This window comes from Topomyia yanbarensis, chromosome 3, assembly GCF_030247195.1.
Source record: "Topomyia yanbarensis strain Yona2022 chromosome 3, ASM3024719v1, whole genome shotgun sequence".
NCBI classification, from domain to species: domain Eukaryota; kingdom Metazoa; phylum Arthropoda; class Insecta; order Diptera; family Culicidae; genus Topomyia; species Topomyia yanbarensis.
The window spans coordinates 40448683-40468715 of record NC_080672.1 but is presented as its reverse complement, the minus strand read 5'-3'; the positions used below and the strand labels follow the sequence as shown (position 1 = coordinate 40468715).

Genomic DNA, 20033 nt, shown 5'->3' with positions numbered 1-20033 from the left:
TCGATTAAGTTAAGTGATGTCGGACATCACCCGGTTTGAAGCGATGTGGCGTAGCCACATTAGGCGTCCATTTTATTTTTTATTCCATGCAGTCAATAAATCAGTAGCAATAAATGGGGTGTAAATATGCTAAACGGTATAATTTTCAGTTAAAAAAAATCTAAATAAATCACCCTTCATTGAAAACTCATCGTTCTTTCCCGTTCCAACCACTTCATCTATCACTCTCTTTGGTTTGTTCTAATGGCGAATCAACCTTTTGCATTCGGATGAATGACCATTCGGCCTAATGGCCATTCGGCCTAATGACCATTCGGCCTAATGACCATTCGGCCTAATGACCATTCGGCCTAATGACCATTCGGCCTAATGACCATTCGGCCTAATGACCATTCGGCCTAATGACCATTCGGCCTAATGACCATTCGGCCTAATGACCATTCGGCCTAATGACCATTCGGCCTAATAACCATTCGGCCTAATGACCATTCGGCCTAATAACCATTCGGCCTACACATAGAGTAGCCGCCAAACGTCGATGTTTGTCGCCATTTCACAACTAAGATGGCGGTTTCCGGTTTAGCGGAACTCTCTTTAATTTCATAAATATGGGTAGTTATGAAACCAGCTTGACGAGTAAATAGTAGACATCAAATATCGATGTTTGATGCCATTTTGAAAACCAAGATGGCGACTTCCGGTTTAGCAGAATTTTCCAAAACTCAATAAATATGGGTGTTTTTGTGAAGGGCCTGACGAGTAGTCGCTATATATCGATGTCTGAGCCCATTTTAAAAACTAAGATTGCAACTTCCGGTTTAGCGAAATAAACTATCAATATGGACATTTTTGGAACGCGCTTGATGAGTAGACATCAAATAAGTCTAGAGCCATTTTAAAAAACCAAGATGGAGACTTAAGTCTCAGCGGAACTTCCTATAATCCAATCAACATGGCTAGTTGTTAAACGAGTTTGAGAGAAGACGTCAAACATCGATATTCAAGGCCATTTTGAAAACCGAAATGGCAACTTCCGGCTCAGCAAAATTTTTATAATCCAAACAGCATGGGTATTCTCGGAACGTGCTCGACGTGTAGATACCAAATATCGATGTCTGAAGTTATTTTGAAAACCAATATGGCGACTTCCGGTTTAGCGAAATTCTCTATAATGCAATCAACATTGGTTGTTCTTAAACAAGCTAGACGAGTAGACGTCAAATAGTGATGTTTGAGGCCATTTTGAAAACAGGCTTCCGGTTTACCAAAATTCTCTAAAACCCTATAAATCAGGATATTTTTGGAAAGGGTTTGCCGCGTAAATGACAAATACAAGTCAATGTCTGAGGTTGTTTGGCGAAGCTGTATTATCGTGCAACATTAGGCCAAACTATGTCGCTATTCACCTCTGATACGGAACTCCTATTCCTTACCTCTCCGCGGTGCCATCCGGGGTACAGGCCACCTTATGCCGTTTTTGCTTAATCTTGGAACTGGGTATATCCCCAACCGCTGTCAGTTCATTCACTTCGACACGTTGACGGATTGGAGTTTCGTTTCGAGCGGAACTGGCATCAGTGAAGATTGGCTAGGATCTGTGGTCGTATGCTGACAGGGAAGGGGGAAAAACGACGCACGCGTGAAAGTGTATCCGTCGTGCAGAGTGAATCTTCCAGTACAGTTAATGGCAATTTAGGGCAGCTCAAAATTATTTCTTGGTTTCATTTTATAGGTTCGGTTTGTATACAAACCTCGATTACTATTTTTCTCTTTTGCTAGTTTTCCTTCCGTGAAAATATTTGAAAAAATAAATTTCTTATATCTTATATCTAAGATCATCTTGAGGTCTTACCATCCAATTCTCAGACGATTATAGATATCAGACTAGCTCACAGTTTTAGCAATACTCCCAGGGCCGGCTGTTTGGAGTTCAAATTGCTGTTAGTTAGGGAAAAAGTAAATCGCTTTCGATGGCCGGCTGTCCACAAGAAATACATAACTAAACATCTTTTTGCTCTGAGTGTACGTGCACTCGAAGAATAACCATCCCACCGCATAAAACACATCAATTTCATGTTCGCATTGCCTGTTTGTTGCGAATCCTAGACCTATACCTGTCCTTCACTCCAACTCCATAATAGCTATGGAAGCGTCGTAGAGTCGGTGGCCTTCCTTAAGTAGGTATTACATCAACATTTCCCATCCTATCCTAAGTATGGGTCAAAATGGTCGTGGCCTGCAATGACGATTCGCATACTATTGGTTTGCTACAAGCAAAAGAGATAAAGCTTATTCTCAATCATTTATTTCATAAGCAAGATGAGTTAAACTACCTATAGGCAACATGATAAACGTTAGTATGCAATCTAGAAATAGCACCGTGCTTCACAACGCAACAAAACGCAAACCAAAATGGCAACTTCCGGCTTAGCAGAATTCTCAAAAACCTAATCAATATGAGTATTTTTGGGCCGGGCTTGACGAGTAAACGCCAAATAACGATGTCCGACATAAATTTGAAAAGCAAAATGGAAGCACCTGGTATAGTAAATTCTCTATAACTACAACAATGTGAGAATTTTTGGAATAGTAGTGATGAATAGATGCCGGGTGTCAATCCCGGAAAGCATATTATAATCCAGGATTACGACTTTCGGTTTAATGAAAATCTCTTTAACCTTAATAATGCAGTGAAGACCAGATTTTATCAACACCCGATTTTGTAAACTTCTCAATTCAAATTTGTATTACCGAATTACGTCAGACATTGATCTCTATCATGAACTCATCAAACCCGCTCTCTCTAAAGGAAGTTGGATTGATTTGTAGTCTTCGACAAAGCTCTAGGCAATTTAATTGTCTGTCTTATTTTCACTTGTAGTGATAAACTGATGCATACAGTACCACCTAGCAGTGCAGACGCAATTTGTATGTAAATTATCGAAAAAATCTCATACAAACTTCGAACACGGAGGTCCGGTAGCTAGATTTGTCCGATTTGATTCAAATTTTAAGCAGAGACTCGTGGTGGGACAAAGAATCGGCTCAGTGAACTGAGTTTTCATAAATTGGTGTTTTTTTCCGGCCAGTCGACTTTTTGACAGGAAAGTGTCAATTGACAGGAACTTGTCAATTTCATTACTATTATTGCCTATAGCCGCTTTTGTGAATGGAATTTTTTAGGTGCGCATCTTAGTTACACTCTCGACTTTTTAGTATAGTAATATCCTGTTACAGTTTCGTATTTAATTTCTAGAAACTTCGGCATGACAGGAACTCCTACTTTATTTTGAACTTGACATCAAAACATGTGGATAATTTTTTTTTTTTTGATATTTCAAAAGCATAATTCGATGAATGAAACGAAACCCCAAAATAAATCAACTTTCGAGTTTTCAATATTGAGCTGAATTTTTTTCAAGCACACTGTTGGTTAGCTGGCGGCCATGATACAACCCGTCTAAAAATTGGTAACAAAATTTCATATCTAAAAATTAGAAAGCGTTTATAAAAATTTACGTGCTTTACGCAAATTTTTGAAACAAACGAAGTTCCTTTATGTGTGTGCCTGCTGCGTGTCAAATATTCGGATAAAACTAGCGTTTGAATCACAATCGGAAAGATGATGGAAGGCTGTGAAAGGAACGTGATAGATTCTCGTAATCGAGAGAAGCTACATGCAGATTTCCGTACAACGCAAACAAAACATTAGCTTATTATCGATTAAATTAGTCACACCTTTCACAAACCGACCGGTGAATTATTGATTGAAAAGAATATAAAATAATACTTATCTAGAGATACCGGTTGTGTGCCATGTTTACATTCGCTGATATCATACTTCACCGAGCTAATACTCAAATAAGTAAATAATGAATGGAATCAGCCTCGTTGCGCCAGTATACGATAGACCTCGTGACAGATTGTATATGCAGGAGTGAACCCTCCAACATGGAACTAAATCTGATTTACTGGCTACCTTTGACAATTTTGCTACTAATATGTAGCTACCTGCTGTTCAGAAAAAAAGATGACTACTTTCAGAAGATTTCGGTTTCTTCCGTACCCTCGGGTCTATTTCTATCATTTTTATTTAGAAAATATTCATTTTCCGATTTAATCAAAATAATCTACGACAAATACGTCGCTGACAGGTATCTTCATGTACAGTCAAATTGAAGGCGAACTCTATCGAAGCTTCTTTCTCGCAGAGTCGTTGGAATGTCCGATTCCCGGGGTCGAGTGCTGATTCTGCTGGATCCGGAACTGATCAAGACGGTGGTGGTAAAAAATTTCGACCACTTCACAGATCGACGACCAACGTTCTGGAATGCCAATGCCAGGAATCCGAAAACAGTACTGAACCGATCATTGTTCTCGTTGGCCGGCGAAAATTGGCGGAATATGAGGGCCACCTTGAGTCCGGCGTTCACCGGAAGCAAAATGCGATTGATGTTTGAGCTGGTGTTGGAGTGCAGCGAGAATATGGCACGGCACTATCGGGAACTACTGACAGCAGGATTGGGTTCTTGCGAGTACGACGTGAAGGATGTCTTTTCCCGATTTACAAATGATGTCATTGGTACGTGTGCTTTCGGGATAAAGGTAGATTCGATGAAAGATCCGGATAACGATTTCTTCACAAACGGCAAGAAGATGACGCATTTTCAGAGATTTAGTGTATTGTTGCGAGTGCTTGCAATCAATTCATTTCCAGGGCTAACAGATTCGTTAGGAATTGAGATCATTGATCGGGAACAGTTGAACTATTTCTTCGAGTTAATCATGAACGCTGTGAAAACCAGAAACGCGAACAATATAGTTCGACCCGATATGATTCATTTGCTAATGGAAGCCCGGAAAGGTTTATTGAAATACCATCAAGAAAGTGAACAAAATGATGGATTTGCGACCGTGCGGGAGTCTGAAGTCGGACAGGTTCAGACAAGTTTCCAGATGACGGACTTGGACATGGTAGCTCAATGTTTAATATTTTTCACTGCTGGATTCGATACGGTGTCAACTTGCCTAACGTTCTTAGTATATGAATTAACAATTAATCCAGATGTTCAACAGCGTCTCTACGAAGAAGTAATACAAACTGCCAAACAACTTGATGGTTCCCCAATCGGTTATGAGACCTTGCAGAAAATGAGATACCTAGACATGTGCGTATCGGAGAGCCTTCGCTTATGGCCACCAGTAGCAATGGTTGATAGGCTGTGTATTAGCGACTACCGAGTAGATGACGGACGGCTTAACTTCACTATCGAAAAGGGTGTCGGTGTCTGGATTCCGATACACGGTCTTCACAGAGATCCCAAATATTTTCCCGATCCCGAGCGGTTCGATCCGGAACGGTTCAACGATGAAAATAAAGGCAGTATAAACATGGGAGCTTATCTACCGTTTGGTGTCGGTCCGAGGAACTGCATTGGGTCTAGATTTGCGCTGATGGAGGTTAAGTCTATTGTGTATCATATGCTGCTACATTTCAGTTTTGAGCGAACAGATCGAACACTGGTACCGATGAAACTGATACGTGGGGCAGTTACTATGGGCAGCGAGAAGGACGTGGTGGTTGCACTGAAATTGCGAAAGTGAGTTTTAGTGATCGGTTCAATAGGGAATAAACCATGTTATACTTGTTTTTTTTTAAGTTGTTTATTTGACACAACTAGTTGCGTGAGTTATACGGAGCCGTAGGGCTTATACATTTACAACAAATAGATATTAAAAAAATTAATCCACCTAGTGGTGCAACTGCGCATATCACATTCCTCCATACCATGATTATATGACTGGTTACATCAAATATCGATGTTTCGTTCATTTTAAGGACATTTTTTCGAGAGTTGTTATACTGAAGCTGTAGAACTAGCGTCTCAAAAGGGCTACCCGTCAGAATGACTCACTGCAATTGCAGACGAGACGGGAAATGTTACCCACTAAAACACAGCTTAAGGCTGAATGTGAGTGTGATATTCATTGTACGGTTCAGATATGTGCGGACGTAGGGATTTTACGATCGTGTGTATCATTGAGAAGGGCTCGGGCGTTTGTACGTTAACGTATTTGATTGCGTGCGCTTATACAAACGTGGGCATTGCGTGTGATAGCGTGCAAGTAACTTCGCGTGTATAAATTCAATTTCGTAACCGTGTGTCCATTCCTGTGTTCTGAGATGAATAGTGATTCTGATGCTTAATTTTCGGTGTGCGGTCCCGATGGCAGAAGAAAGCGTTTTCTTCCATATCACTACAGGTCTTGGTCATTGAAGGCATGGATCGAGTCTGCTAGGACCGAAGGTAGATATTTCCGGACGCAACCGTGTCATTACCGCTTGAACATTGGTGTTTTTAGGTACCCGCATTCACTTAATCACTGGGTCTTTTCATGTTTGCGAGACTGCGGGCTTTAGTGTGCGTAGATGATTGCGAAGGTTTTAAGCGTTTGTATGCTAATGTGCTGAATGCTAGAAGAAAAAAATCTATCTTGCTGTTTCCCAATCCAAAATTGTGTAATTAGATCTTTTGCTAATGTGTGCAATGTAATTGTGGAGGTTTGAAAAGACAAACCTATTTTTTGGCTTTTGTTACCCTATAAATAGTTTTTTGCAAATTTAATATTATATTCTACTAGACAAAGAAAATATATGTAGTTCTGAGAAAATTTGAAAAATATTTGTATTATGAGAAAACTTTAACTATTTTATAATGTTTAAAACCTTAAGATGAAACGAAACGTTGCACTATGGGAAAGCAGGTGACCAGAAACTACATAAACTCCAATTTAATTCAATTCTATACAGGGCACTTAGATACACAAAAATTAAGGAAACCTTTCTAAAAATAGTAGATTCAACTAGCTAATATGGATGTTTAAAGATAAAAATTTTGAAAAGAGACTCGTGCGATTTTTAAACTCTCCGGATCTCTATTCAATGTCATGTGAAAACTAAGAACATCTTTCATTGTAATGGTATGAACATTTATGAAAAATAACGGAATAAAGGCCAAAAATGTCCACGAATTAGATCCGCGAAAAAAGTATCTCAAAGACCTACTGGGGGAACCAAATACAACGTTTCTTCTAACTTATAGCGAAGGTATCAGTTGTCCATATTTGCTCTATACTGAGACCACTTTAAATAATGTTTCAATGCAGTCACAATTAGCAAAGAGATGTTGGATAATTCAGTGCACGTTTCGTGCGAGTTCTCCGTATTGTACAAGCAAATTAGAGAGGAATACAAACAGAGTTTATACATTGGACAGCTAGTTAATCTGGCTACATTTTTGCAGCACAAATTACTGTGTGAGCAACAAATAACACTGATTTGTACTGAAAACCTCAAGGTACCGTTTTCATGATCAGTTCGGCTAGAAACATTTTTTTCGTAAAAAAATAGGATTTGTAATTTCAAGCATGTTCATCTATCAACAGCAGCTTTTTTGTCAAGTGACACTTTCAATGGCTACTTGCTTTTCGAAGAATTTAAATACTTATTCTGTTAGTTTCAACTATTTCGTATTCATGGTGTTGTTTGTATAGGACTCATTTATCCATATCTCCGAAACGAGAATTCCGAACGAAACAATTCGCAAGTTATGACTGTAGTGTAATCAATTGCATGTACGCCTTTTATGCTATCGACATAGCCTAGACACTTCACACTACTTACTTTCAGGAAAAGGAATACTTTGCAATATCTACCTGTCTCATTCACGAATCGAATTCTACTTCTGTCGCACTCTGTTTAAGGGAAAGCATATTTGACTTCAGCTTAAATTACTATTACCAATTGTGAGTTAAAATACTGCTTTTGAAAACTCTATTCTTCAAAAGAATCTTTTTTCAGAAATCTGTGACCAAAAACATTTTTAAATTCCAAAACAAATTGGGCGATCAAGGTTCCCAATCACTCATTAAGATCCCCCAATAAAGTAGATCCACCAGATAATCTTTAACGACGCCGCCAAGAAAAGATGAACGAAAATGAAAAGGTGAAAACAAAAAAGAATGGAAATCCAAGAACGTCAATTGTTTATTAATTAGCAATTTTTCAAATACATAATGAGATTTTCACAAACATTTCAGAACTTTCTTAAACAGTGGTTCTCAAATTCGTGCAATCCGTTTTATTCATTTTTTTTAAATTTCATTCTATATGTTCATTTATTCAGTTTCTTTATTTCATATATTTTATTCGTCTTATTTGGTTCTGTTTTAATATTTGACTAGCTGTAAATATATAAACATTGCATTTTAATTATTTATTTCTTTCAGCGTTCTTTTTATTCATTTTGTTCATTTGAGTTCATTTTATCTATTTATTTGTTCCATTCTTTGGTTTCACTCTGATTAGTTTATTATTTTCATGTATTTTATTCATTTAATTTAATAATCAATTTTTATTCACTGTTTTCGTTTCATGCATTTTATTCTTTTTTTTTTTCAATTTATGCATTTTATTTAGTTCCTTCCATTTGACAATCTGAATATTTTTTAAGCCATTTAATCTACTCGTTCGCCCAAATTATTCATTTGGCGCAATTTGTTGTTTTCTACTAGTTGATTACTTTTTGACATCGTTTACTTTTTCATTTGAATCATTTAATTCATTCTGTTCTGCTTATTTTCTCCTTTTTTATTCATTTTACCAATTCTATTCGTTTTGTTTATTTGTCTCGTTTGTTTTGTTTATTCATTTCATCTATTTTTTTATTTGATTCATTTTAATAATTTCATTCATTTGATTCATTGTATTAATTTAATTCATTTGATTCATTTGATTTGTTAGTTTTATTTTATTCATTTTTTTCATTTTATTAATTTCATATTCAGTCAGACTTTTTTATTTGTTGCATTCAATTTGTTACTTTGAGTCAATTTTACTTATTATATATCAATTTTATAACTTCTTTTATCTAGTGCCTATTTTCATTTCTTGAGCTAATCTTGCTTGATTTTTTATTTTATTGATTTGATTTATATTAATTATTTTGGCCATTTTATGAATTTGGTACCTTTCTTCTATTTCTTCATTTTTTTTTTAATTTCATTCTATTGATTTTCTATAATTTATTCAGTTCATTCGAGGTTTTATTCGTGCAGAGCCCGAAACTATGTTCATCCCGCGTCTATTTGGGTGTCCATTTCGCATGAGTTCTGAAAATCGATGAATGATCCAACAGTGATATGTGTAAGAAATGTCTCACCTCTTAATCCACTGCTAGGTGGATTAAGTCGGTTATTAATAACTTTTTTCAGGTGAAAAAAGTAACTTTTTTGGAAAATTGTTCAAAGATGATTTTTTTTGCTTTCAGTTAAGCTGTTAGACAGGAATCGTAGTCACGGCAAAACTCTGTACAAGAAAGGCGTTTTGCGAAAATTCTTATAACTTCAATAATTGCTAATTTTTTTTCAAGTTTTCAAATGGATTTTGCAAATTAGACATTGTACTACGCTAGACATGTAACAAGTATTTGATGACCAGTCTATCTTCTGACCTCGCACAAAGCAGAAGCAAAAAAATCGCTATAGCAGGCTATAGGCACCAGTGAATCAAGCCAGCTTTTGTTCTATATCAGTGCACAAACAAATTGTATCGTTGCCCCCGTCTACGGAGTGAAATGAATTTCATAAAAGTGCCCGTGTTAAACACGATTTCGACCGACTTTAATAAAACTCGTGTTAGACCCACAGTTCAGGAAGTGGAACAGCTAGTTAAGGTTAAAATGGAGCTTAATCTCGCGGAAGTTTCGAACATTCAGCTGCACCACGTTAAAAACTCTGTTTTTATCACGTTTAGAAGTTTGGCACAGGCAGAGAACTTCATTGCAAAGAACAACATGCATGCGAGGTCGAATTTAGTAACACCAGATTCAAGATCCCCGTGCATATGGAAAACGACATGGTGGACGTGCGTATCCATGATTTGACCCCGAGCACTAGGGAATGTTACATCAAACGAACCATGTCGCAATATGGAGAAGTAGAATCTATTACGAATGATACCTGGAGAAATTTTTTCACCGGCATTCCCAACGGCGTTCTGAATGACCCCCAAGCAGCTTCACCGCCAAGGAAAAGGATCTCAACACGCAGTAGCAAACTGCGTCAGCAAGATCAGGCAGAACTACATTCTTAGCATATTTTTTATTTTTTCTTATTGTAAAAAAAATTAAAAGACCCTCGGCTCAGTTGTGCTAACGTATTGAGCCGTTTCAAATAATTTTTTAGATTAAAAGAAAGTATTTGATGTAAATATAGATACATAGCTTACATGATTTAAAAAATTTCTCTTTTTTCCTGCACGTCAACATATATAACCTCTTAATTTATCCAATCCCATTTTCCCGAACGGATCGAATCGAATGCTCGAATTGAACACCAGAAGTGGAGTGTCCAACGAATCCTAGTAATGAAAAAAATGCACGCAAGACAATAAATTACCCACTATTTTATTATGTACGCCAGTTCTGTATTCATTCCCAATCCCACCTATCACAGACGTTCAGACAAACACATATGCAGATAGACATACGACTAGCACACAACAATTATACACAAGTACTAAAAACTACAATTATTACTCACTAGCACTCATAGACTTTTACTTTTACATTTCTTTAGTTGGTGATCATTAGTTTGGGCTTGTGCAGAGTATGAAATAACACAAAATATAAAAAAGACCCATAAGCCCTATCGGCCTCCTTGATGCCCCACTTTCGAGGCGTAAAACATTGACCGTTTTAAAGCAATTTTCTACAAGAAGTTTTTTAAAACTGACGTGCGAAATATATTTGAGGATGTTTGCAAAATCGTTAAACCCATCAACCTAGAGGAGGGCATATTTAACCAAAACATCATTTGGCCCAGGTGGCCACCTTGCCACTTTGCCCCATCCAAATGCATTTGACCATCAAGTTGATGGGACAAAAGCTTGATGGAGTTGATCGTGCTGGTGAGATCCTCGTCTTGTCTGCAACTTGGATCACATTTAATCAACATCCTTCGGCCGATGTATCGGAAGCAAAACGATTGCTCCTTGTAATGCATACTACTAAAAACTACTTTCTGATTGTGCATTTACATTACGCTAAAATTCACTATGACATCATTGATAAATCGGGAAGAGAAAAATCGGCTCTCTATAGTCTATTGTATCGCCTTGCACCAACTGACGTTTGAGTTTCTGTTTTGTTTTTGAGATATAGCGAGAAACGTGATGAGAATTTTTAATTTATTGCTTAAAAATCACTATGTTTTGGGATTTGTTCATACTATATTGAAATTCTAGATGCTTTATATGTAAAAATGTCTGAGGAACTCAACAGCATGTATTGCGAGAAAAATACAGTTTTTCGTGCAAACTGGAAATATTGCATGTTTGGAAACACTGTAAACAAAAATTACAATTTTTCTAGATTCCTTGAACTATTTTCTTTAAAATGCATCTCACCGATTGTTTCTAGAGTGTTTATTGTGAGGATGAGGTGTCCTCTTTGGCCACTTTCAGCTGCGCTCTGCACTACATATGGACCGAAAAGATGTCTCTAAAATTCGAAATTCCATTTCCTAAATTGTGAATAAGTCATAATGGGACGAGAGACTGTGCAAGGGCGCGCAGCGCGTCAATATCGATTGAATCACTCACACCATCTGAGATTCTTAAAGTGGGTGTTCGGATGAATAAATACAAAATTGTGCTTTTCTACATACACCGATGACCGCTCTGTGGTTTGTTTACATTCGCTGATACACCGCACACTCAGGCTAACGCACAAATAAGTAAATAACGAAGGCACCCAACCCCGTTGTGTCAGTAGTCGATAGATCGCGAGCCGGTTTGTAAACACGCTGCGCAAAATTTTTAAAATGAACCTGGACTTTGTTTATTTGTTATCGTTTACAGTTTTATTGGTGATATGTATCTACCTGCTAATCAGGAAAAAAGATGACTACTTTCGGAAGATTTCGGTTCCTTCCATCCCCTCGAGAGAGTTCGTGTCGTTATTTATATTGAAAAAATATACTATGGGAGATTTCATCAAAATGATCTACGACAGATACGTCACTGACAGGTACGTTGTAACAATGAAAATAAAATCGAAAATAATCCAAACTTTTTTCACCCAGGGTCGTAGGAATGCCCGAACATGTGTTCGTTCTATTGGATCCGGAACTAATCAAAACGATAGCGGTTAAAAATTTCGACCACTTCACGGATCGACGACCAACGTTCTGGCACCCGAACTCCAAGAATTCGAAAACTATACTAAATCGGACGCTTTTCACGTTGGCCGGCGAAAATTGGCGCAACATGAGGGCCACCCTGAGTCCGGCGTTTACCGGCAGCAAAATGCGGTTAATGTTCGAGCTGGTGGTGGAGTGTTGCGAGAACATGGCTCGACACTATCGGGAACAGCTGACGGATTTGGGTTCTGCAGAGTACGACTTGAAGGATATGTTTTCCCGTTTTACCAATGATGTCATAGCCACGTGTGCCTTCGGGATTAAGGTGGACTCGCTAAAAGATCCGGACAATGATTTTTTCACTAACGGCAAAAAGAGTACGCATTTTCAAAGATTAAGTGTATTGTTACGTCTGTTTGCGATTAATTTATTCCCAAGGATAACAGATGCATTGGGAGTGGAGATCATCGATCGGGAACAGTTGCAGTATTTCTCCGAGTTGATTATGAATGCCGTTAAAACTAGACACGCGAACAATATCGTTCGACCCGATATGATACATTTACTGATGGAAGCTCGGAAAGGAGTATTGAAATACCAGCAAGAATGTGAACATAATGAGGGATTCGCGACTGTACGAGAATCTTTAATCGGACAGGTTCAGACAAGTTTCAGGATGACGGATTTGGACATGGTAGCCCAATGTTCAATATTTTTCACGGCAGGATTCGACACTGTCTCAACTTGCCTAATGTTCTTAATATACGAATTAACCGTTAACTCAGACATTCAACAGCGTCTCTATGAAGAGGTACTACAAACAGCCAAAGAACTTGATGGATCACCACTCGGGTATGAGACCTTGCAGACAATGAAATATATGGATATGTGCGTCTCGGAAAGTCTGCGCTTGTGGCCACCAATACAAGCGGTTGATAGACTGTGTGTTAGCGATTACAGTGTAGATGACGGTGAGCTTCATTTCACTATCGAAAAAGGTGCCGGAATTTCGATTCCGATATACGGTCTACATAGAGATCCCAAATATTTCCCTGATCCCGATCGGTTTGATCCGGAACGATTCAACAATGATAACAAAAGCAGTATAAATATGGCAGCCTATCTACCGTTTGGTATCGGTCCGAGGAACTGCATTGGGTCTAGATTTGCGCTGATGGAGGTGAAGGCCATTGTGTATCATATGCTGTTAAATTTCTGCTTCGAACGAACGGATAAAACACCAGTACCGTTGAAGTTGATGCGTGGGGCTCTTCCTCCGGTTAGTGAGCGAGACGTTGTGGTGGCTCTTAAATTGCGAAAATAGACTGTTGTTTTAAGTATATGAAACAATAAAACAAGTTTGAATTCATCATCGATAAGCTTATGCCTACAGTCTATCTTCTCATCTTGATCGGACTAAAAGCTTAACAAAACAAAGCAAGAGAACTAATTTTACCTATACCATTTTGTTACTTATACACGGAAGAAACAGCCGTAAAAGAAAAACGTGAAAATTTCATTACAATTGATATTTAACAAAATCACATTAGTGTCCGAGGAGAACAGTAACAATAAGTTAACCTCGCGGAAGTGTCCCATATACAGCTACATCAAATGCGTTCTATGGCGCAGAAGTTTAACCGTAGCAGAACGCTTTATCGTGAAGAACAACGTGCTACACGACGTCGATTACGACAACGTTAGAACCAAAAGATCTTCATTTATATGGATGATGATGAAATACGTCTACATGACTTAGCACCGCGTACCTACTTAAACAGGCATAAAATAAATTATGTCGAAATGTGGAGAAGTGCAATCCGATAGAAATGACACTTGGATGATTTTTTTCAGGTTTTCTTAAAGTGTTTATGTTGCGAGAATGCGGGTGACTAAACCTATTCCTTCCTACCTAATTTTGCTTGATAGTTCCGGCAGATCCAAGATTGGAACTAGTTATTGTAAGTCGAACTCGTATAGAATAACTTGAACACAGCATTTCAAATTCTATCTACGTTTTATAAGACTAGAAATGAATAATTGGACATTACTTAATTATCATACAGCTACTATTCAGCGTACTGAGTATAATTCGTGTGATTATAGAGTATTCATAAACCTACTTTTTTGCATTTTCGATTTTACAGATTACAATTCTTTCTGCAGTATACCAGCAATTAAATAGAAGTGTAGTCCAGGATATGCAGAACAACTTTGCCGAAGGATGCATGGGGCTAGAATGTCTCTACAACAAGTTATAGCTGTTCAAAGTTCGATAGATCGAATTAATTGCCAAAAATCTTTTTTTTGCCAACACTGCGGGTGTACCAATGATATTTCATATAGCATGCCAAAATAACATCTTATACTTTATATTTACCACATTGGTATGTTTGGATGAATTATTCAAAAGCCTTAGCTCAATTTCATGAGCATAGGTAGTTTCGCAATAGGGTGTAGTGAGGGGAGAGGGAGGGGGAGACTTTTGAATATGGAAATTTGAACTGAAATAACTGAAATCTTATCGAGTTGGAATGATCAGATAAATTATTTTACAATATTTACACAATCCACAAGAGCTCCAGCTCAACAGCAATTTTTACTTCAGGTGATCGAACAACATCGAAAAGAGCATCCTGTCAAATCATAGTGCGTATTAAACTAAAATATAATCAATGCATTCCTCTGACATATCAACTCGACATCAGTTGATTCAGTCTGCAACTTTACTTCCATTGATATAAAGTCAATGCAGAGGGATACAGTATGTTTCGTTTCATCATTACTATTATGCATAGGACATTGTGCAAATGTTTTAAAATAATTCACCTGAACATTTCAACTCGACAAGGTTTCAGTTATTTCAGTTAGAATTTCTATATGTTGAAGCCTACACCCCCCCCCCCCCCCTCCCTCTGCCCTCACTATGAAATTGAGCTAAGGCTTTTGAATAATTCATCCAAACATACCAATGTGGTAAATATAAAGTATATGATGTTATTTTGGTATGCTATATGAAATATCATTGGTACACCCGCAGTGTTGGCAAAAAAAAGATTTTTGGCAATTAATTCGATCTATCGAACTTTGAACAGCTATAACTTGTTGTAGAGACATTCTAGCCCCATGTATCCTTCGGCAAAGTTGTTCAGCATATCCTGGGCTACACTTCTATCTAATTATTGGTATACTGCAGGAAGAATTGTAGTTGGTAAAATTGAAAATGCATAAAAGTGTTGCCATACTAATTTCCATACAAATTTCAAACGCAATGCGCTACGCCGGATCAAATCCAATTGACCCCAAATTTTGCACAGTTATTTGGGACCCCAAATGGAACCAAAAAAGTTCTGTGCTCGGTTGATTAGGTTATGATTACGTTTTTCCATATAACAATGCCCCACCCTACTATGTATAGGGATTTCAACGATATGATATTGTTCCTAAGCCAGTGTAGTAAAGAGCTATAGGCTTTATCAGTAGGGTCTTTCGTCAATGAAGAATCTAGGCAAATCTGTTTAGTGTTTTATGTCACGATTGTATTATGTTCTAATTTTCCATTCACCTACCATTTTCTTTCACCTTCCTTTTCCCATCTCATTAAAAATATTATAAGACGGCATGTCAAAGTACAAATCTCCGAGCAACATAGGGAACGTCTCAATTGAGCCACTATAGTCTGATTCCTAGTAGAACCGCTGCGTATATGAGACTTTTCGTTCCGAACGTCTATTCGGATAGTCCCCGACGATGAATCTACGCTACTCAGATTTTGAGTTTCACAGCGGCGGAAATCTTCTTCATATCAAATTAGTAGTGAAATTTGCGTTTCGTCTCATCAGAATTCGACACTAACTTAGTGACAGAACTAAGCTAACGCCGGATTAACGCTAGCTCCAAAAAAACGCAGACACTAATTGTGTTCTTTAGTAAACCCCTAGTCAAGCGTGATGTCCCGCAAGAAAAGGCTTTAATATTTAAGTTGATGAGAACTAGTGAAATCGAAATATTTGGTTTGGTTTAGCAAGCCAATACAAGATGCACTGTGCTATATTTCTCCTTTGTGACGAGAAAAATTTGGGTAAAAATAAATTTTTCTCCACTAACTTAGTGACAGGAGTAAGTTAGCGCTATCTAAACGCAAATCCCATTACTAATTTAGTGATAGATTTTGTGCCCTTAACGCGTGAATGTGGTTTTAAACAATTAATTAATTAATTAATTAATTCTTGTCCAAAAATTTTACTCGACTAAGGAGAAATATAGACTAGTTATTTATATCGACGTTCATTCATGGGCCATTTGGCTCCTAACTTTTTCAAGATCTACTTGTAGACTGCCCAAGATCGCATATTTGTCCCGTTTTCTATCGGATTTCCTATCTTTATGGAACTGATTTGCGATCATGGGCAGTACAGTCCCTGGCGGTGGATCTAGTCTAGTCCACGGGCGACCGATCATCAGCCTGCTCGCCATTTCAGGAAGTTGTCACTCTCCCATATTAAAGAAAAAGACTAGCACAACCGACATCTCTGTAGTGTAGTATCGAGTTTTTCCATCCGTTCGCAATTGCATGTTCGCGTTTGTGATCAATGTTGTATAATCGAGCGGGACTCGAGTATTTTTCATGTGAACGGGTTTGATCGCATGGGCGCGTGAATGTGTGTCGATGGTATGTGGCTTCGCGTGTATTACTGTGTTTGTATGCCCGTGTAACCTCACACATATTTGCGTGCGCTTTTGAAGGTTTGCACTAACTGCCATTTTGAGTGTATGGTTCAGATGTAGAAGGAAGTGAGTCTCCCTATATCACTATAATGTCCGGAAATAGCGGCCTGGGACTTCTAGTGTATATGAGTTTGTTTTTTGAGCGAGACTGAAGGTATGGTATGGGCGTTGGGATAATCGCAATTGAGATCGTGTTTTCGAATTCGTAATTTCGTAATTCGTAATCAACTGAGCAATAGATCCTTTAATATTTACACTTGATCACTTATATACCCATTAATCACCCGGACGGTTTTGTAATTTGCAAGATCGTAGGGAATACTGGCGTTTGCGACGAAGTTTGTACTATCGCGAAAGGCTCTAGCGTTTATATGTTATTGTGCACGTTTTTTTTTAATCTCGTGGACATTTTTATGTCGCGTATGCTTGCGATTTTGTAATATTGTGTGTACTAATGCGTTTCTATAACCGTATGCTCGGCGATTGCATATTCGTATGTGCTTTTGAGTGGTGCCGAGAAAGAAACAGCAAAAGAGAACACATTCCACAGTGGTCTGAATTCACAATTTAGGAAGACAAAAATGTTTGTGGCTAAACCTTATGTTTTAGAGCTATGATGTTTTCAGGACAAATAATCAGTATTGATTAGGCCATCTCCAGATGTAGATGGTATTAGGGTGGCTCTTTTTGTTAGGGTGCTTCAAAAATTATTTACTGATTGTGAGGAGATATAATATTGCAGTCTTCAGCAACATTGTACAGAAACTTACACCAAGCAACTTTGCCGAAGACGTCATAGTTGTATCTCCAAAGGTTTTTATTTTATAGCTATGTTCCTAACAAAAACAACTCTAACTTTTTTATTTTTTATTTCTCATAAACGGTGTCTTCAGACAACTTGTAAAGCTTATCGAGACAATTAATAGAAGAATTCAGATATCACGTTTAGAACCTAAGTTATGAGTTATATTGATGAAGAAAAGGTCCTTTTAAAATATTTATATCTAAAATTGGGGCAAACAAAAATAATTTCTTCTTCTTGCATTTCAAAGAGGATACTTTCAGGCATGTTTACAAAAAAATTGCGAAGGTGATATTTCTGATAAAAATTTAATTGATGTTTGAAAATTGTGATTTTACTACTGAAAAATGCCTCATGTAGAGTCAAAATTTCTCGAATGGGTCACCCAAATTAGGTGATATCGCAATTTCGATGGAAGATCCATTTTTTTGGTAGTATGTGGCATTGTAAAACCAAATCCAGATGGGTTCCGCGAAAAAAATGTTTTTTTTTTATAATTTTTTTAAGCTGCGTACAAGGTAATCGATTTCCAAATACGCTATGCTCGTCCCCATATTTAATTTAGGATAATGTAAATGGCGGACCATCTTTTTTCTCGACGGCATGTTGTTAGGTACAAAAAGTAGTATATGTGATATTTTTTTCGAACGAAAAAGATTTATTCCATTTTTTATAGACAATTGTTTAAAAAATCTACAAAATGGAAATTTTTCGGATTGGAAAAAAATCACGAACAATCTGTGACAATTTTATTGCTGATTAGTTTGTTAAAATTTGTTTAGGTCACCCGTAGTAACATTTTAAAAATAGGCGGGCTAAAAACTTTATATGTCAATATTATTACAGACTAACACACATAGAACTCGAAAAAAATTCTTCGCTCGCTTTAACGGTCATTTTTAGTTGGGACTGTGGTCGCATTTGAGAATATGGCGCCACTGATATATCGTCGATGTTGTGCTATCTTATAACAAACGCAATTTTGGGGTAAACTTAGTTAGATATGCCATATCACTTGTCTAAAAAATCTCTACAAAGTCGCGTTTTCAGAATGTTAACATTCTCCTTGGTTACTGAGATATAGTGAGAAACGTACTGAGAAATTTTTAATTTTTTGCTTCAAATGACTGTTTCTGTGCATTGGCTCCAGTTATCTTGATGTATAAGAAATTTTTATGTGTAAAACTATCTGAGAAATACAATGGCATAATCATTTTCGAAATAAAAATACACAATTTCCGAGAAAAATGCAGTTTAAGTTTTAAACCGGAAATGTAGCACTGTATCTAAAAATAAGTATTTTTGCTGGATTCCCTGGCCCATTTCCTTCAAAATGTACCAAACCGATTGTTTAAAGACCAAATATAGTCAAAGATATGAATAAAAGTTAATAAATGAATGATTTTTTTCTATGGAAAATTTTCCATGCACGATTATGACACGCCATATAAATTTTGTCATCAATATACACCTATGCCAGGTGTGAGTGCGACTTTTCTTTAAATTTACAGTAAAAACTCGCAACATAGTCAACCGGTCTTCGTAATATTTGAGATGTTAATACAGAGTAGATAGATGCATCAATTGTCTTCTTTGAATTGTTTTTACCATTTAGTAGTTTCAAGATATTCAATCTCAAACATAAAAAATCATTTTTCTCGAAATGTGCTAAATGGCTCTTGTCGTAAGATAGGACAACAGCGACGATATGCGCAAGTATACGGGGATAGACCACTAGTGAAAAATTGTGCCTGAGGGATAACCCTTTTGTAAATTAATGGTTGGGACTGTGTATAAAAGGTGGAGCTAGTGCTCTAGTAAAATTCGCTGATCGATAGTTTTTGAACGAATTTCCTCAAAGTGTTATGTCTGTTAACCTATGATATTATGGCAAAAAAAAAAATTTTAAGGTGCCCATCTTGATTTGGTTTTTCAATGCCACATACTACCAAAAAATTGGATCTTCCATCAAAAATGTGACAATTTGGGTGGCCCATTCGACAAATTTTGACTCTATATGAGGAATTTTCGGTAGTAAAATCACAATTTTCAAACTCCATTTCAATTTTTTTCAGAAATATCACCTTCGTAATTTTTTTTCTAAACATGCCTGAAAGTATTGTCTTTGAAATGCAAGAAGAAGAAATTATTTTTATTTGCTCCAATTTTAGATATAAATATTTTAAAAGGACCTATTTTTTATTCAATATTGCTCATAACATCGGTTCTAAAAGTGATATCTGAATTCTTCTATTATGAAAAAATCTGTCTCAATTAGCTTTACCAGTTGTCTGAAGACACC

General features: G+C 37.1%; 3 protein-coding genes across 5 annotated transcripts in view; 2 read left to right on the top strand and 1 right to left on the bottom strand.

Annotated features, from left to right (window-relative positions):
* The window catches only part of LOC131693527 (sodium-dependent transporter bedraggled), a 346814-nt gene that overhangs the window by 108716 nt on the left and 218065 nt on the right, over nt 1–20033 (bottom strand). The window lies entirely within an intron of this gene.
* Nucleotides 3916–5718, top strand: LOC131693550 (cytochrome P450 9e2-like). Its single transcript, XM_058981460.1, has 2 exons — nt 3916–4154; nt 4212–5718. Exons 1-2 carry the CDS (start codon nt 3952–3954, stop codon nt 5602–5604), a joined length of 1596 nt encoding a protein of 531 aa, XP_058837443.1. The 5' UTR covers nt 3916–3951; the 3' UTR covers nt 5605–5718.
* Nucleotides 11776–13580, top strand: LOC131693551 (cytochrome P450 9e2-like). 2 transcript variants are annotated; one of them, XM_058981462.1, is made up of 3 exons: nt 11776–11852; nt 11921–12089; nt 12145–13580. In XM_058981462.1, exons 2-3 carry the CDS (start codon nt 12043–12045, stop codon nt 13523–13525), a joined length of 1428 nt encoding a protein of 475 aa, XP_058837445.1. In that variant the 5' UTR covers nt 11776–11852; nt 11921–12042; the 3' UTR covers nt 13526–13580. The 2 variants fall into 2 exon arrangements, with proteins under 2 accessions (XP_058837445.1, XP_058837444.1); XM_058981461.1 differs by having other exon boundaries at nt 11821–12089.

Excerpts from the sequence above, each read along its gene's own strand:
- LOC131693550 (XM_058981460.1), top strand. The coding sequence starts at position 3,952 with ATGGAACTAAATCTGATTTACTGGCTACCTTTGACAATTTTGCTACTA. Across the intron at positions 4,155-4,211 it reads GACAAATACGTCGCTGACAG|AGTCGTTGGAATGTCCGATT; the intron begins GTATCTTCATGT and ends TCTTTCTCGCAG.
- LOC131693551 (XM_058981461.1), top strand. The coding sequence starts at position 11,884 with ATGAACCTGGACTTTGTTTATTTGTTATCGTTTACAGTTTTATTGGTG. Across the intron at positions 12,090-12,144 it reads GACAGATACGTCACTGACAG|GGTCGTAGGAATGCCCGAAC; the intron begins GTACGTTGTAAC and ends TTTTTCACCCAG.